This window comes from Lineus longissimus, chromosome 5 (genome assembly GCF_910592395.1).
Source record: "Lineus longissimus chromosome 5, tnLinLong1.2, whole genome shotgun sequence".
In the NCBI taxonomy this organism is placed as follows: Eukaryota; Metazoa; Nemertea; class Pilidiophora; order Heteronemertea; family Lineidae; genus Lineus; species Lineus longissimus.
Genome location: NC_088312.1, coordinates 8,879,239 through 8,897,252, shown reverse-complemented (window position 1 = coordinate 8,897,252; position 18,014 = coordinate 8,879,239). Strand labels below are relative to the sequence as shown.

The following is an 18,014-nucleotide window of genomic DNA, read 5'->3' as shown; positions in this document are numbered from 1 at the left end:
CGACAACAGCACCCCTGTGGTAGAAGTTGAATTTTATAGTTGCAATTTTGTCTCTTTGATGTTATCCAGAGGCCATTCACTGCAGCCTGCAGTCTGACCAAGTACAGATGCAAGACTTTGTTGATGAATGTACATCGCTTGTCTGTATGCTGTAGGCAGAGTGGATGGCCGCTTATACACATGCCTACCATACATCAGAAACAAGATGAGCTGAAGCACAATTCAACATATACTTGCAAGACAACATGCACATTCCAACACACTTTTGATGGAAAACCACATTTGGAAAATATAGATGAAGCAAAGCTTAGAAAGTACCTCCAAGGTTAATTTTGGTAAAACTCAATGGAAAATAGTTTTAAAACGTTTAGTAGAACATTCTAGGCAGAAGATTTTGCCAACTTCAATAAACAAGGTCAAGGCATGTCGATTCACACTTGTCGACTTCAACTCATCATGTTTTTTTTAATCTAGAAAGCACCAAAAGAGTTCAAAAGAAGGCTTATATCTGTATAGGACATGAGGATCTGCTTGAAATCTTGGGGCTGCAGGGCCACTCTGAAGATCAGAAGTGACAAATGGACAGCAATGTCAACATATACGTACTTTCAGAGGTTTTTAACATGAGCTACTATCATGGTGGTTCTTGAACATGAGCAACTATCATCCCAAGACAAAAATCGTCGCAAATGAGAACCTTCAAATTCTATCATCTCAAGAAGGTAGCAACACATAATCTAAAGAGTCTAAAGTGTCTCCCTCCCCCACCCATCATACATGACTCAACAGCAATGGACTAAAGCACAACTGCAACGATTGAAAAATCCATTTCGTTTTAATTTGTCACGTTTACTCAGCACTTGTGTTTTTGTGAGGCAGCGCTGAGTTGCCACTCAAGGAATCACATCAAGTACCCAGGAAGCCTCACGATGCAAATTGATATTGACAAATCTTTTTTTGGATCAATGACATGGAAGATGTTACATTTTAAACTGACTTACATGTACAGCGATGCGCTTGAATTCTTCATGACTGTTTTTTATCTTCAAGCAATGGGCCAGAATACACCATGAATATTTTCCGCCAAGTTTCAATTTCATTTCTCCCACAGGGGCAAAGTAGACCATGGAGGCAAACAAGTCAATGATATCCAAAGAACAAAACTGTGCAGACGCATGAAAAGAATTGACTTTTTCATCCAAAATGACTTTAAAACTCAGACAGTCTGAGACTAGACAAGACTTTGTCTGAGTTTTGACTTAATTTTGGCAGTCATGATGTTACTTTAATATTGCTTAAACACCCTCGCGAAATTCAGTCTATAATAGGATACTTTGATTTTGAACTTTGAGAAGTATTTATCTTTCACTTAACTGAAGCAACTGATTGGGATATCACAGCATTCTATCGAATCTGGCAAAACACATTAGGATTCCCAGTGAAGCTTGAGAGACCTTTCTCATGCGACTGTATCATCAACTAGATGGGATAAATCACGAGAGGAGGCTGGGTGGAATGGCTAAGATACACCATGAATAATGCGATTAGCCCACTGGGAACTGTACTCATTAATGAAGTATAACATTGGTAGCAGGGAACTGCTATATTGGAGTCTGGAGAGCCAAATGATCGGCACAGATTTAAGTCAAGAAAAATCGGTACTTTCATGTCAAGTTTCTTTGCACTTTAATATTCAAAGAATCCCTAAAAAATTATTAATTTCTTTCTCTTTTCCAAGGGGAAATATCACTTTCGCTATCTAATGGAAGGTTCTTATTTGCAGTGGTTTTTATCATGGATGATGAAGCATTCACAAGGAAAAGAATTAGGATGTAAGCACTCGGTATAAAAGTAGGCCCAATAGCTCATGCAGTGTATAGGAGGTTTCCCCGTCAAGTCTTCAGATGCCACCAGGAAGTGAACTACCAGAATGGGGATCCGTCTTCATTATAAACTACAATGTTACAAGATAGATACAACAGTAGACTATGGCTATAGGATTTTAAATTACAAAACATACATTTGTACACACAGACGCGCATTCAAAAGAAAAGAAAGAGGACAGACAACAACATGACAATGTCCCACCACACGCTACATCAACAATCCAAATGATGATCGTCTGCTGAATCAGTCTTGACGTGTTGCTTTCTGGAATTTATGCTTTGTATCAAACACTTCCATGCATCAGTCAACTATGTCCCTCATTGTCTGCACCTTTTTTCAGCTGGTGGCATGAAGGCTGCTGCAAGGTGAGGTCTGGTCCAAAGCAAAATGCAAATGGGCCACACTGGAGGTGAAGAAGCTGGGTGCCGGGAAATGAGGAGAAAGCACCAAAAGGCATTTCCCTTCCCTCCGTATGACTCACATTTTGTCTTTGTGTTGCTGTATCATCCTGCTGCTGATTCATTATCGCCCTGCTATAAGCTGGTGGAGGAGCGTCAGTGGAGGATGGAGCTATGGGGGCAGGACTGATCACCCGGCTCTCAAAGTCGGGGCCTTCGTCTTCCTCATTCATCAGGTGGACAGTTGGAATCGATGAAGTCATCTTCATGTCTTTCTTACTAGTTGGCTCTAAAGGTTCTGAATGAAGAGAAGTTTTTTTATGATGAAACCAGAAAATCAGTTCAATATATGTATTAAAAGTGGTATTTTTTATTGTATCCGGACCTTCCAAAGTAACGCAATGCAACCTTAGGTCTTAATTCAGTATAAGAATTGGTGGGAGAGATGACCCACTTTAAACAGAACAACCATGAAAGTCAGGTGAGAAACCTGCCATACCAATGTCAATCGTTGTTCTTTATGGATACGTATGTTGTTCTTTATGGATACGTATGTTGTTCTTTATGGATACGTAAGTTGTTCTTTATGGATACGTATGTTGTTCTTTATGGATACGTATGTTGTTCTTTATGGATACGTATGTTGTTCTTTATGGACACGTATGTTGTTCTTTATGGACACGTATGTTGTTCTTTATGGACACGTATATCATTATAGTTACTGCACTGGGCAAGCCTGATGGATTCGACTGAACCAAAACATAAACTGATGGCCTGAGATGCAAGAATGTTAATGAAGAGTATCTTCATTAGAGTCTCATACTGTATTCACAGGCTTATTGACCCCTGAACTTGATGGCCCATCTTCTCAGCATCTCATCTTCTGGTACAATCAACAAGTTCACCCTGCATTACTCCACATCTTGCTAACTATGCAGTCATTAGTGAGTATTAATGAGGTGACTGGGAATCTGACAATATCAGTTAATTATCTCATGAATGGATGAGGAATCTACATGTATCCGGTTCTACCAGCAAAGCGTCATATTGTTATCACACTTGCATTAAGGAACACCGTGAAGTCTTACTGCAAGCAGTGATTCATTTTAAATGCCCTAAGTGAGTCAGGTCAAGTCAATTTGAAGCCCAAATCAAGTCAGAAAACCTCAGATTTTGAAGAAGCATCTTGCCCTATCTTCAATGATTCAGGTCGCGTCAATTTGTATGCCCCTGCGCTGTCACCAAAAGCATCCATAGAACTCCACTCTTAATGATAAACATTTGGAGGAGTGGCCCCACAATGTGAGGCTGATTTTTCTGGGCAATCAGTCTTGTTCATCTCAGCGTGCTGTGTAGGAATCGGCTCCATGCTGTTGACGTACCTGTAGATATTTCATCTATGTCATCATCACTTGAGTAATAGTCCCTACTCTCACCAGGTGGTTTCACGTCGAATACTTGCACTGTGGTTTTCGCACAAGTGCTATCAGGATTGTTGGTGTCATATGACTGTGGACCGTCATAAGCTGTAAAGAGAGACAAGAGTTAATAACAAATTGTCAATTTGACTTGCCAAATCAATGTTCCATGCAGGAATTTTATGCATGTACACTTGTTCATCCAATTGAATGGATTCCAGTTATTGGACATGGTAGACTTGCTGAGGGAATTCTCTTTACGAGAAATTTATGATGGATGAAAGGCACACCCTTCCGTTTTATTCAGACATAGCGTCTGTCGGTAGTAACCTGCCAATTCAAGCTGATGATAACAAGTGTGGTATTGAGGCCTTCCCAAATGTAAAGCCTGCCAAAAATATTTAGCAACGCTGCACGAAATTTCAGTCAATCAGGCTTGTGTTCAGTACTCGCTCAAGTATGATTGGAATTGCTGGCCAACTTGACAGCTAGAAGTCAAAATATATGTAAAAATAAACCTTATACAAGTGGGATGAATTCACATAAGAAGACTGGTATGATCTTTTAAACCTGCTGGCTTCACGAAAAGTAATCTCTTCATTTGACAGACTGGCTCATTTATTCAAGGATCATGTACCGTGTTTACTCTGCCAGACAAAAATGGCACTCAAGTTTTTTTCATCAACAACTTGTGATGACCAGCAAAATCAAACCTGCAACACAACACCTCGACCACAGAGAAGGACAGACAGAATGTGTTGGTTTCAATAAACACCTTGAACCTCTTACCCACATAGCTGTTGAGTTACCAGGACAACATTGCACCAGGACAAAATATCAACGCTTAGGTGTAATACCCCTTAACCTGTGTCACCACCAATCCTTTTGCCATTCCCACCATGCCCACCGTCTAGCACCTAAATGTGACAACGAACAACACATAAGGAACAATCAGAAGGTGAAATATGCACCGATTTGCTGCTGCAGTCCCACATTTTGGAGTTTGAACTACTCTCAGTCTCCCCCCTCACATGACAATCAATCTTCTGGTAATTGACTCATGTACAGTGGAACCTCCCTTAGCAGACACCTAAAGGCACGACACCCTCTATATCAAGGACATTGATTTTGGTCCACACAGGGTCATTTCTATTGATTCAATTCAACCTCTGTATGCAGGACACCTCTCTAGATAGGACAGCATTTGTCAATCCCATGGGTGTCCTTAAGACAGTTCCACTGTATTCTTAGCAAAAAGCACAAGCGATAAGGGTTATTCCTAACAAGCCACATGTCTACATTGATTGAAAACCATAATGAAACTGTCTAAAATGTTTGTCAATTTTCCTTAATGGTGGAGGACAACATCAGACTTAAAACTGGGGTCTAAAGGTCTGATACCACTAAAGCAGGAACTGCTCGACAAGGATGGAAGTATTAAAGTTATTGGCTCAGCAATTGTAACTCACCACAAAGCCGGTGATGGTTTCCTGCCAAAATAGAATCAGACCTTAAAAACAGTCGTTATCAACAAAAATGATCGCGAGCAGTTGGTACCATCTATGCATAATCACAACCAAGTAAGTACCATCTTCTCATTTGAGCTGAAGACTCCCCGGCCGGGCGAGTCATGATTCCTTGCCCCTCTCTGCTTCATTGCTTGGAGCACTTAGCCGTCCAAGATACACTAATCTAATTCTGCCGCCTCCAGACATGAGATATGAGCGACTTATTGCATCAGGGGTGCAGCAGATAGATTACTGGTTTCTTTACCAATGTGGTCTCCAGCTAACATTGGAAGATTTTCTCATACAATATCATCAACCTTTTTTACGACAGGGGAGACTCTTCACATCATGCAGTCTCTTATCTTGAGCTGAGAAGATAACTCCTTGTCTTTGCGACTGATACCAATGGTCTGCTTATTTGGAAACAGCTTTCCCACATCACCATAATAATTGACAGGAGATTCTCTTTGTAAACACGTCACTACTTTTGAGGCTCAAGACTCTGTTTTCTGAGGGTTGACCTCATCCACATTGCTGTTTTTACATGATATATTACAATGACTCACTTGACAAAGTCTCCACTAACTTGACAAAGTGTCATCTTGTCTCACTTGACAAAGTGACGTCTTCGATAAACATCCAACTCCTTTTTGAGGCCAAAGACTCAGTCAGTAGAGCGACAGTGGGTTAACCTTGCCTCCACTGTTGCTTATGAATAACTCGATCAAGTGTTTCCTTAGCATGGTATCCCTTTTTGAGGCCAAAGACATATTTGACAAACCTTTGTCTTTGCTTATGACCTGCTGACAACCCCTCAGATAACCCCTTGATGGAGTCTTATTACTGGAAACTGGATGCCCTTTCCACGAATAACAGGGAGCACTTAGGCATGAAATACAATCTAATTCTATACTGCCTCTGAACATGATGAGGAAAGTAATTGACTGTATGTGTCAAATGTTAGAACAGCCTGCCACGTGAGCCTACTAATAGAGAGCAAGACCCCACCACTGGCTGGAATCAGTCAGCAAGGACAGTTACTGCACTGCTTCACCAGTTTAAAGACTGTTACGAGAGGGGATGGTTTATAACTTCTCTTTGAAGAAAGGTCACACAACATCCGCCTTACCATAAAATCAAATCAGAAGAAGTTTTTACACCGTGACCAGATGACCAAATTTTGTCACAGGCACCAATATCAACCACTGCAATAAACTTTTGCGACAATTATTGCTGCGTGCTGCAATGCAGCAACTAAAGTCGCTGTTTGTGGGATTATTTCGTCCACTTTCTCGCATGAAAAAATCGATAAATCCTCGTCCATTAGTATTCCTTACTAAAAGCATTGATTTATCTGTATGAAAGCTGAACAAAGATTGTCATTCATGTCTTCAACATGGTTGATAAGGGATTGGTTATTCGCCTTTATAACACTAACATTCAAGCAGTAGGCCGTCTCTTGAAATGAGAATGTCAGGATGATAATATATAAGAGTGGAACTGTGTAGCGGTGCTGTACGATATGCATGATGAATGTGATGCTGCACTATGGAATATGGTTGCTTGGCGCAAGTCAAAGGCGGTTATGCTAATCTGATACAGTGGATAACAGTAAAGGAGCCGAGAGATGTGAATAGGTCTACTCATCTTGACGTTACCACAATGGACAGAGATAACCATCAAAGCTAGTTACAGCACATTTACTTAGGATGGTGTGGATGCTTTATGGTAAATGCTACATGTAGCTATGGAATATGGACATTAATGACAGTTCATGCTAATCTAGGCGACAAGATGAAGAGAGACAGCATTGATTTATATTTCAATCGACAGCCATTTCTTTTGATAAAGGATCTTAAACTGGCAATACTGCTGCCATAATTTTCTTCTGAATAACATATAGAACATTTTTATTGTGTAAGCTGACTTTCCACACTACTTTGTGCTATGGCAGGGTTATTTACAACACTACTTGGTACCACAGGAGGGTAATCACTGCACTATGGTACCACACATTGGTTCAATATTTGCTGTACTACCTGGTAAAATGGTAGAGTTATTTCCTGCACAACTTTGTACCACTGCATGGTCATTCAACATGCAACTTGGTACCATTATTTACCACACTACTTGGTACCATGGCAGAGTTATTTTACCAAACAACTGTGTACCACATTAGGGCGATTAACCAAGCTACTTGGTTATCATAAAACCACACTACTTGGTACCACAACATGGTTATTTTAATACCATGATACTACCTTGTGCTGTGTTATTTACATGAACCTAACTACTTGGTACCACAGCAGGGTTATTTACCGCACCACTTGGTATCAGTCCTACCTTCATTTGTGTAGTTACTAGCGATCATATCAACACTTTGCCGGCGGTGTGAAGAATGTTCACCAATAAACTTCATATCTCCTAGAATCAAGCATTCAAGTTAAGACACATACAGCTTTCTAGCTGAAATTTCTAAACACACCAATTTCCCTCCCTCAGTCTGATATACTAATTTTACCATATTTACCGTGGTGTTCCAAATAGAAAGGAGATGACGCTTAATTTCATTCTCGCTATCAATTTTGTTATTCCCTCCCAAAAAGGAGGTGCGTATAATCAAAACTACCTTCAATACAGAAAGTATTCAAATAGCTCTTAGCGACACATTTTATTCCGCAAATACATGAGATGAAAGATGGATATATTTCAAAATGTGATAGATGATTCTCATCTAAATTATTACCAGTCTTACAAGATTATATAGCATGGTAATGATTTCATTTATAATCAATAGTATTCTCTTTCTTTAAAAAGGTAAAATCATGATAGAATATCGAGCTTATACAATAGTACCGTAATTGCGATGAGGGAAGAAATAGAGGCAAATCACGGCCAAAATATGAAACAATAAGCTTTCATAATTTTTCCTTCAAAATCCCTAAAGCAATAAGCACAAAAAGAAACAGTGTCACTGCATGTGTTATGATATGCAAGTAACTACGGGCAGTGCTTGCTATTAGGAAAATCATCACTAAGATGTGATACAAGCACGATTTTCCATGAAAACCCCAAAAGCAAGAAGCGCTTCTCATACTATTTGCAATGTATATGTAAAGAAGAACATTCTGAATCGTGTTATTGTCATACAGCATGTACAATGAAATGAGCAATCCTATCCAGTTTAGATTATTTTCATAGTAAGCAAACTAATGGCAAAGATACACTTAACGCAATATTTCACTTGCTTTGATTCAGGGTGGGGTGTTTCCCGGTAGTACTATGAATCATGTGACCCGGAGAAATTGTCATGGCCAGAATTGAAATAACAGCAAAGATTGTTGTCAGTAACTGTTGTGAATATTGGCTGCTTTTGCAATTGACAAAAGAGAGTTATTAGCATAAAGCTGATAACATGCTTAAGCACAAAAGAGGCACACAGACATGATGGACTCCTGGTCCCTCCTTGGGTGGTGAATGTGAGAATTGAGAAGTTGGTGGGGGGGGGGGGGGGGGACCCATAGCCCTTCTCCCAAAAAAATAAGTGGTGAGACAACAGACAATCTCATATTCACTGAGATACACGCAAAATGTATCACTTTGTCAATTATTCAATGATAAGATGTACAGTATTCAATTCCAAAGGACACACTAGGGCTCAAACATGATTCTTACGCTGAACATTTTTAATTATCTAAATCATTGCAGCAGTAACATCATCAGAATATCGGACGAAAATGACCAAAGCTGGCAAAACACTGTTAGTACTAGCAAATATATACAACTACTAGCCAACTAAGCGATGGGAAAGCTGTGAATGCTTATTATTGGCACAATTAGTACAGAACACCATGCCCTAGGAAGCATAAACATGTATCATGAATTGGCGTAAAAATGTACACGTCGACGATTACCAATTAGTTAGCCATTTTAATGACATTCAGGAATTAGGGGGACACATTGGGTGTGCGTCGAGCTTGTGGGTTATGACAGACTGGCAAATTGACAAGATGCCTACCTTCCTCTTGTGCCAATATGAAACTGGCATCAAAACTTGACCGCCTGTGACCTGATGGGCAAATGTTACGAAAATTATTTCATGCTTTTGGAGAGAACGATCTAGTGTGTCTATCAAGTCTGGTTAAGCACAGAAACACAAGGTAACCTAGTCTTGCAGATCTATCAGGAAACAAAAGCATTCACTTACTATAAAAGATACTTCTCACAAAACCAAGAACTAAGTTCTCCATGACAGTTCTTGCAGGTAATGATAAGGGCATGAAGAGACATTTGTTAAGCTTTATCATATAGCCTTCCCTAAATGACATTGACCCCAAACAAAGTAGGCTGCACATTGACTTTCTTAGGACTATCTGACATGGCAGCTATCACCACAACATTCATTGACTCTTTGGATATGAACAAATGATGAGAACTCAACCCAAATCCTCATGTGTACTCTGACTGTGCATTTGAACATGTATGAGGAAACTAACAAGGAGAAAAACAAAAGGCTGACCCCATTAACAGTAGAACAGACACAATTTCCTGTAGTGTACACATGGAGTGAGTTTGAACAACAAAACAATTAAGCGCTTTTAGTTAATATCTAGTTCGCTCAAACCGAAATATTTCTGTCGACTTTCGCCAAGGCAGACATAGACTATATTTTAATTGAATTCCTATTCCTCAATCCACAAATGACACTGCCTAATTAAACCAACAAGTGTCCCTAATGAGTCCCATCGGCCAGGGATAAGTGGTGATTAGTTACCACGGTGATGAGGCACTGAGGGCAACTGATTTTGTGCAAGGGATGATTTAATAGCTCGAGGTGCATTATCGGGAAAATGACAACACACAAGTATAGGGAAGTAAATTTTCTACGATCAGGCAAGGATGTATCATGTGATGGTAATGACACTCAGACCTTTCGGCCAGTTTCAGGAACGAGATAGCTCGAATTTTGCCATGGATTAATGGACTGAAAGGGTAATTTGATTTCCAGGCAGATCGATATCAAACAGTGAACCCATTCAAGGTTCTTCATCACAGGTACAGACCTTCAATCAGCTCCTGGTACAGCTATCATCAGCAGTAACCACACCAGCTGGCAGCATGGCTACAGTCAACCAAGCCATAGAGGATGTGAGAACTTCGAGGCCCAGCTACAAGGACCAAAGACCAAAATCAGTACTAATACTAGTAATCAATCCAAGAAGAGATGCTCGAAATTTGTCTCCCCTAAAGGATTAAAACAAGTTTCACCAAGCAAGTCAACTCTGTTTTGAGAAGACTGCTCTCCCAAGTTTATCCGAAAGACAAAGTGACAGTCCCTGGAGACAAAAAGACTGCCCCGAAAGACAAAGTGACAGCCCCATTACAACGCTATCATCTCCTGGTTTTAAATGTCAAGTGGGTTCCAGAGACAAAGACAGAATTGATATCCCATTTCCAATATTGAAGACACACAGGGAACCTGCACGATTGCAACCAATTCGCTCTAACTTCCTTTGCATCTGCTTTATAGATTGGTTAGTTAACCCATTCTTAGCAGAGGGTTCGGCCACCAGCAGACTTTCACGAAAGTATTTCATCAAAGTGCTATAATGTTGTTCATTTTCAATGATCTCCTTTTACACTTATATCAATATGGTGCATTTAGATAGCAATTTACCCGACACAAGCTCGAAGCACCTGATGTCTGTCACTAGAATAGGCCTAAACAGAGGGACTTGAGCAAGCAGACTGGGAAACAAACCCACAACCATTGGATTCTGAGCCAGACACAGTTTTTAAACCAGTGCACTATCGCAGATCCTCATTTCAAGTTTTGACTATCGTTATGAGCTAAACCAACAATTAATTCCGGGGAACATCATCCAACTAACAGCCAGAGGCAGACACCCCCTTCTGACAGCAAGTTTATCAGTGGAAAACAACGATGCAACGAAACACAACAATGCGGTTCAACTATGGTTCAACTATGGTGGAACTAAGTGTATATTGGACTCTAAATTAGGTTTGACCTCTGTGAAATTGGTGGAAATGGGGAACCCCCACGGGGTAAATGTTCCGTAATTGATCCCGGTTCGATACTTAACGACCCAATCACGTTTTCTCGCGATGTTGATATCAACCATCCCCGTCATATATTGATGGTATCCATTAATGTCCTGGTGACGGAGATGATGAATATTGGCAATCTCTATCTACTTAATGAAAGGGATGTGGATTGGATTTGTAAAGGGTGCTGTGAATGGAATGAGGACAAACTGAAACCACTCAAAAATGCCATTTCACGAACACCTGCTATTAGGTACATACAGCACGGCCAGATATGGTTTTATCATTTTCTCCTAACTAGTGTTCATCTATCTCATAATGGTGATAAATTTAAAAACTGAAGTCGTTTTTCCTAACAGAGCCAAAGAAAACATTTGAAATAACACCCAGAAAACGTTCTTAGAATACTAGTAAAGATTTTTACCATAATAACCTTGCGCGTTTGTTTTATTTGTTATTGCTCCAGGCCCCATCAGCGGAGCTCGTATTTCCTCCTTAGCATGTCGATGCCCTGATCGGGGTCGCCCTGCGTCTTCATTAACTTTGACCATTCCCGGCACCATCCGCTTTTTCCTCTGTTTTTCTTCCAGAAGTCTTCGCTGAAATGGGCAATAAATAGACTGTTATATCGATAACACAACTCAGGGAAAAAGAAGCTAGACATGAAATTGCTGGCAACGGAAGGAAGTTTTTTGATTATCTTTAGCCTTTTTTAGGAGTAGGGGCCATTTGCTCAACCTCGTTAAAGACTAACATCAGGGATAGCTCAACCAAGCGTTATCTCCTACAGTATAAAATTCATTGTTGCTGCTATAAATGCTGACTGAGCAGCCAAGCCCAGAAAGATAGCAAGTGCTTCACAATGCATATCAGCGGAATTTGATCATGCATGAAAGACATTATTATCATGCACCTTACATGTACCACAGGCATCCAGAATGCGTCACGAATGGCCGTCTTGTCAACGAGATGATCAGTACACTGGCATACACAGGAGACTAAACACACCAAACAGAAATGGAAGCAGACACTTGAGCACACAAATGACGCTGATCTAAAAAATTGATGCTGGAAGTATCCAATTGCTGTAACGACTGATGCTAAATGGCGTCAAACACATGGGAGTTTGCGCAATTTCGTTGCTTCCAAATTACGCAAAAAACTATCATGTAAAGATATGTTGGGAACTATTTGGCGATGTCTAATTTATCATATGGGCAATATGGATAGCAAATTCAGCATGCCGGCATTGTTCACTAAAATTAATGATGACTGAGAACTTCCCGCCATGAATGGCAAGCAATTTTCTCCCATAATAGACCTGAGTGGCATTAAATGACTCTCAATAACCAACAAATTATTTACAGAACCAAAATAGCCATGACGACAGCCTCCAACATCCGCCTGGGCAGAAAGGAATATTCCCCACAGCTATAACTGGAATGTGGAACTGCTTTCTCCCGAAACATGCAAAAGGGTTAAAGATCAGATGGTAGGGCAAGCCAACTGAATCAAGGGATCACATAGAGAACTAAAAATGCTCCTCAGCATGACATGATCACAGAAAGGGAAGCTGTCTCTGGCCAAGAAGAGATGCAGTGAGAACTTTAAGTGCCCCTGAGCAAGAAACGAATATCAAACCTTGGTTCTCGGAACAACTTCAAACTGATCTAACACTAGCTTCTCGAACAGCCTCGAAATTTCACAAGGTACTATCACCTCCCACAGCCCTTTGACAGAACTGACACTCAATTTCGTGGCTTAACTTACCTGTTGCTCTAGTTTCTGTTGTCTAATGGCGCTGGGGGAAGAGGACCGATCCTCGTCGAGGACGCTGCAGGGAAAACATGATTATTGATTAAACTGCGGAGAATTGTTTTGGCATACAAGAATCGAAATTAACTAAACCTGGCCAGAATTAAAATGGTGAAGATGTATCGATCGTAAAAGCACTCAAGAGATGATCCGAGTTCAAGAGACCTTGGTCTCAGTGCTTATTGGATTGGGCTGCGTCCTAATAAGATTTGAAGGAAATGCATTAAAATCTTTCCGTTCTTTTTCCATGATTTCTTATTTTAGTTCCTACGAAGTAAATTTGTTTGTTCTCTGTAGAAGTGATTTCAATTTCAACTGTTGTGAAGTGAGCTGAACTTAGAGCTGTTTGATATCAAAAAGCATTGAATATCTTACAATCAATTCTGTCAAACAAATTTTCATTGCTTGGAGAGAAGGTATTCTTAGCTTTTTGTGACGATCTTGTCTCAATCACAGCACATTGAGAATAAATTCTGAAATGAGTTTTTTACAGGAATAACTCGAGGCAAAGTCTACTCACGTTCCTGGCGGTCCCCCCAGGAGATTATTGGACATGGCGGCCCTGCTGAAGAGACAAGAAAAATAAGCGATTAGGATACATATAATGATTTCTCTCGTGCTGGAGCATCCAGATGAAGTTCTTGGTAAGCCTAGGGATAAAGACAGGATTTTGAAGCAAAACAGATGGCATCAATGGTAAAGATGACAGTATAAATCACAACTGAAACTATAAGTAGAAACAGTAGTGAAGCAATGCAAAGTTTACCGCAGCTTATCCTCTGAAAAGATGTTGCAACAGTTGTGCCACCACCAACATCAGCAACAAAGACCTCTCATGCGGTTTGGTAATCCCCACATACAAGGTGTTACATGTAACTTGCTGAGGTTGCCACCGAAATGTCACCCACATTGGTGTCTGCCTTCAATCCCGACTCAATCAATCTCGTAATAGTGAATTGATTTTCTATTCCGGGCACTTCTGCTGTACGAGATGGCTAGATCATTGCTCACTGGCAGATTTACGAGGATCGGCGCATAATCCTGATCAGATTAGCGGCCATTTTAAAGGTCAGCTGACAACAGGTGGCGAAGATATTGAAACCAGGAGATAACAAGAAAATGATTAGGATCGCAGTGAATAGATAATCCCCTTCTATTGGTATTAGAGGAAACAACAGGTTTCTTTAGTTTGTGGAACAGGGATTATCAAAGACCGGATTTATGGATTCTATTTCTAAAGATATCAGCTATGGAAATCCAACAAAAATTCCACATTGTACGAAACTTTCCAGCAAGTTTCTAAAATAGACAAAAAGGAATCGCTTTTGAGAATAAATCTTTCAATTTAACATTAAATATGAGGAAGTGACTCACTATGTGCAAAAAAACATGAAAGCGTTAACATATCAACTCGCCTGTACCTTATTTCCCTATTGGCCTCCTCTCTCTCAACAGCTAGGCGCTGCAGAGCAGCCATGACCCACATACTGTCATATCCTTCTGCTCGATGGTTGAACATCGTGGCAGATATCTCGCCTAGGACAATATGTGACAGGGATCACGAGAAATCGCAACTAACGCTCTTTTCTCAAAAATTTGTCAAACAAGTAGGATTTAGAAATGGATCCTTATCTATCCATTGCTGACACTATCAGGAAAACTCGAAACACAATTGTTCCAGCAGAACCTTTTATCCATCAAGTTAAATGTAAAATCAACCAATGCACATTGGCAAGGCTAAAAAGGTTTCCTTGTCAACACCTTAAATCCAAAATTGACAATCCTTTGTTATATTGAAAATTCTGAGCACCACCTACAACATATCCTTCATTTCTGAAGAAGTACAAGTATCTTTGCACAGCTTAATCCTTGTAATTTAAATCCTGGTTCAGTAGCAGGTCTACACTTTCAGAAAAGCCAAAGTGATCACACAGACTCCAAATGGAAGTGTGAACAATCTTGTCTTTTTGTTTTTCACGGCTCAGAACTACGCCTGCATCAAGCTGTGCCCGTCATAAACACAAGATCTTCGCACCATCAAATGCCTCTATCACTTGCTACAAATATTAATGAACCTATAACGAATCTATAATTGCAACTCTTGAGAACTAAAAGATGGGCACATTTCTTAATATTAGTTTCTGAAGCTTCCTATCTTGGGGCTCAAGACGGACCCCCGAGTTATTGTGATAGCGAAGTCAATTAACTGAGTTCTTCCATATAAAAATATAATAGAATTTGTATTTGCCTGCAGCACAGAAAACTTGAATGTAATATCATAATGTTGTTTACACCAAGATGCACAACTTTCCAGAGCTGATGATGGTGCAGGGGCCTGGGAAACGGAAAAAAGCAGAATTGAAAGGACTGTGAAGATCAGGGCAAGATCAACAGCTTTGTAAAGCAACCAGTACCAGAAATATATCTACGGTAACTATTTTCCCACTTGGTTTTTATCAGCTTTCAAATATCCACAGCAAAGATCACATTTCAAATTTTCAAACTTCCATCAGTGAGTGAAGGCCCTGGAGCTGATGACCTTTACTTACATATCATGCAATGAATGTTGCTTGCAAACACTTCATAATTATCTGAGACTTAAACGTCGTGACAAAATACAAGTTTAGGTGAATATCATCTCTAAGCTATTTCAGCAAAACCATTATATTCTATTTTAGATTGGAGAGATTACCAAGTCACAGGTAAAGATATAAATTGGAAAACATCCTGCAGCGAATGTAACGAGTTGCCCAGCGGAGGCCTCACTCCTTTTCAAAATTTCATAACACTCATCACAGTGTGCTGATTCAGAAATCAATTCAACAATTATTATTGAGAAATTCACTCTTTCATCAAGCTCTGAAGTCTAGCATATGGCAAGCAATGTTTCAATCGACCATCTTCAAATGTTTACCTCTTCATTGCAGTGTTTTCAAAGGCCAGGCGTATTATTCTTTGTTGTAAGGGATTTGAAACGTATAATTAGGTCAAGGTTTCTTCTCTTCAACAGGGTGTTCATGACCAAAAGAAGAGCTCGCACACATCAAATCTACCAAAGGTAACCCGTCCCACCATGACCGTTACGATCCACCAACCAAACAACATCCTTGATCAAAAAGGGTCAAACTTATGACCTTTCGGGTAACTTCAACCAGACATGCATCAATACAAAAAAGACCCTTCTGCCAGCATAGATATTCACCTCATGCTGTGTCGCTGGCTGCCAACAAGTTCCTTCTTATCCTTTTGATACAAAAAGGTTCAGGGTAAAGCACTCCGTGTCTCCCTCTGAACATTTCAATACCAACATCTGCAGTAAATTATTGGAAAAAAACCAGTATGTAAAACCCCAATTTAGTTTAATGGGTTCATTGGGATTCCAGCATTAGCTGCTGCAAGGCCGATAAACCACTTAAAAATGTATTCATCCTTTGAGGCAACAGCCAATCAATACTTGTTGCAGCCACAGTTTGCCATGCATATATCTTTTCAGTTAAATAGTGCGAGAAATGCGAAATTCTGATTCACAAGGATTCTAGAAAATCTGATGAGGAGCTCTGGAGGACTTGTCAAGTTCACCAATTATTAATGTTCCAATTATACAGTAGCGTCAAAATCTAACAGCTTTCATAACAGGTTTTGACAGGAATGTAGGAGACTTCACTCAGAGTGCAAATTGATGAAGACTTGCAATTTAGACTCGGGCAGAAGCCAGAGGATCCCTGCCTGAAAGACCAGCTGAATAGAGAATGAGAACTCCACAAAGACAGCAATGAGTTGGTTTTTTTGTCAATGCAGAAGTGCTTATCAAGGGAACATAAAGAAGAATGGCAAAATGCTCGGCACCATTCTCTTTACCTTTTTTGCTGCTGATGCAAAAAAACTCGCATGGCCATTTCGTTCAAGCTCCATGCAGACACCCTGTGAAGAAATGTGACCAGAGATAAGGCAGAGAAATGACCAAACTCATCAAAACTTTTCTGCTGTTGGCCGGTTGTTTTTTCTGGTGACAGCTCATGAATGCCCGTAAGGGGGACCATTTGACCGCTCTGCAATATGTACCATGTCATTTGGTGTGGGTGAAACTTTTGAAACCGACCGTTTCTGGACACAAAGTTGCTTCTTGTCAAAGGAGATATCTTTGAAACAGGAATGTAACACTACCTATAATATTGCTCCCAAGGACAAGATAATTCTGTCTCGGCAGATGACCTGAATACATACGAGATAACCTATGGTATTACAAGCAAACTACAAAGGTCACTATAATTTGTGCGTTTTAGATTATCTCCGAGATTCATCATCCAACTTGTTCCGTATATGATCCCTCATGATGTATTAGCTTCGGCTGTCATTTGCAACAAGGAGACCACAAACAAGAAAATCATCTGGGGGCCAGCATGACCTTTTCAGAGAGCTAATATGTATTGGCTAATATTTACCATGACAGCAGGTGCCAACAGTAAGTAATAACTGACCAGGCACTGAGATCACGGCCAACAAATAAGGATATAAAATAGGAAAAGGATTGCAGGTAACATGGACATACAGTATACAGGTTTGAAATTATGATAAAAGTCCTGAGAACCGGCAGGTACTGATTGTAACCCATTAACAAGTAGATTCATACCTGATCCAATGACAAGGTTTAGGACAGATTCATTGACCACTGTTTTGACAGTGCCTGCATGAACTCTTTTTTGCTTTTTTGAGATGCAAATAACCCATGCTGATTGATGGAGAGAAGTTCAAAATGGCGGGCATGACCAATCACTCATATTGTGTGCCATCTTGTCTTTGAAAAGCAACCGAACAGACTGAAAACCGTTTCAGGCACCGCCACTTGCCACTGATAGCAGCTTGAAAAAAAACCGGGAATTGATTCCCAAACCATTAAACCATGCCCAAACTCAATTGCTCAC

The 18,014-nt window shown here is 40.2% G+C and overlaps 1 protein-coding gene across 7 annotated transcripts in view; it reads right to left on the bottom strand.

Moving 5' to 3' along the window:
• Nucleotides 1–18,014, bottom strand: part of LOC135488777 (tubby protein homolog) — a 52,137-nt gene that overhangs the window by 12,109 nt on the left and 22,014 nt on the right. For 5 of the 7 annotated variants that reach the window (XM_064773584.1, XM_064773583.1, XM_064773587.1 and 2 more), the window contains 7 exons: nucleotides 13,613–13,657; nucleotides 13,048–13,111; nucleotides 11,702–11,876; nucleotides 9,230–9,280; nucleotides 7,555–7,635; nucleotides 3,668–3,811; nucleotides 2,369–2,583 (listed from right to left, as the gene is read on the bottom strand). In XM_064773584.1, the coding sequence (XP_064629654.1) occupies nucleotides 2,369–2,583; nucleotides 3,668–3,811; nucleotides 7,555–7,635; nucleotides 9,230–9,280; nucleotides 11,702–11,876; nucleotides 13,048–13,111; nucleotides 13,613–13,647 (765 nt within the window). In that variant the 5' untranslated portion in view covers nucleotides 13,648–13,657. The remainder of the gene's footprint in view (nucleotides 1–2,368; nucleotides 2,584–3,667; nucleotides 3,812–7,554; nucleotides 7,636–9,229; nucleotides 9,281–11,701; nucleotides 11,877–13,047; nucleotides 13,112–13,612; nucleotides 13,658–18,014) is intronic. The other 2 variants (XM_064773586.1, XM_064773588.1) reach the window with 2 other exon arrangements.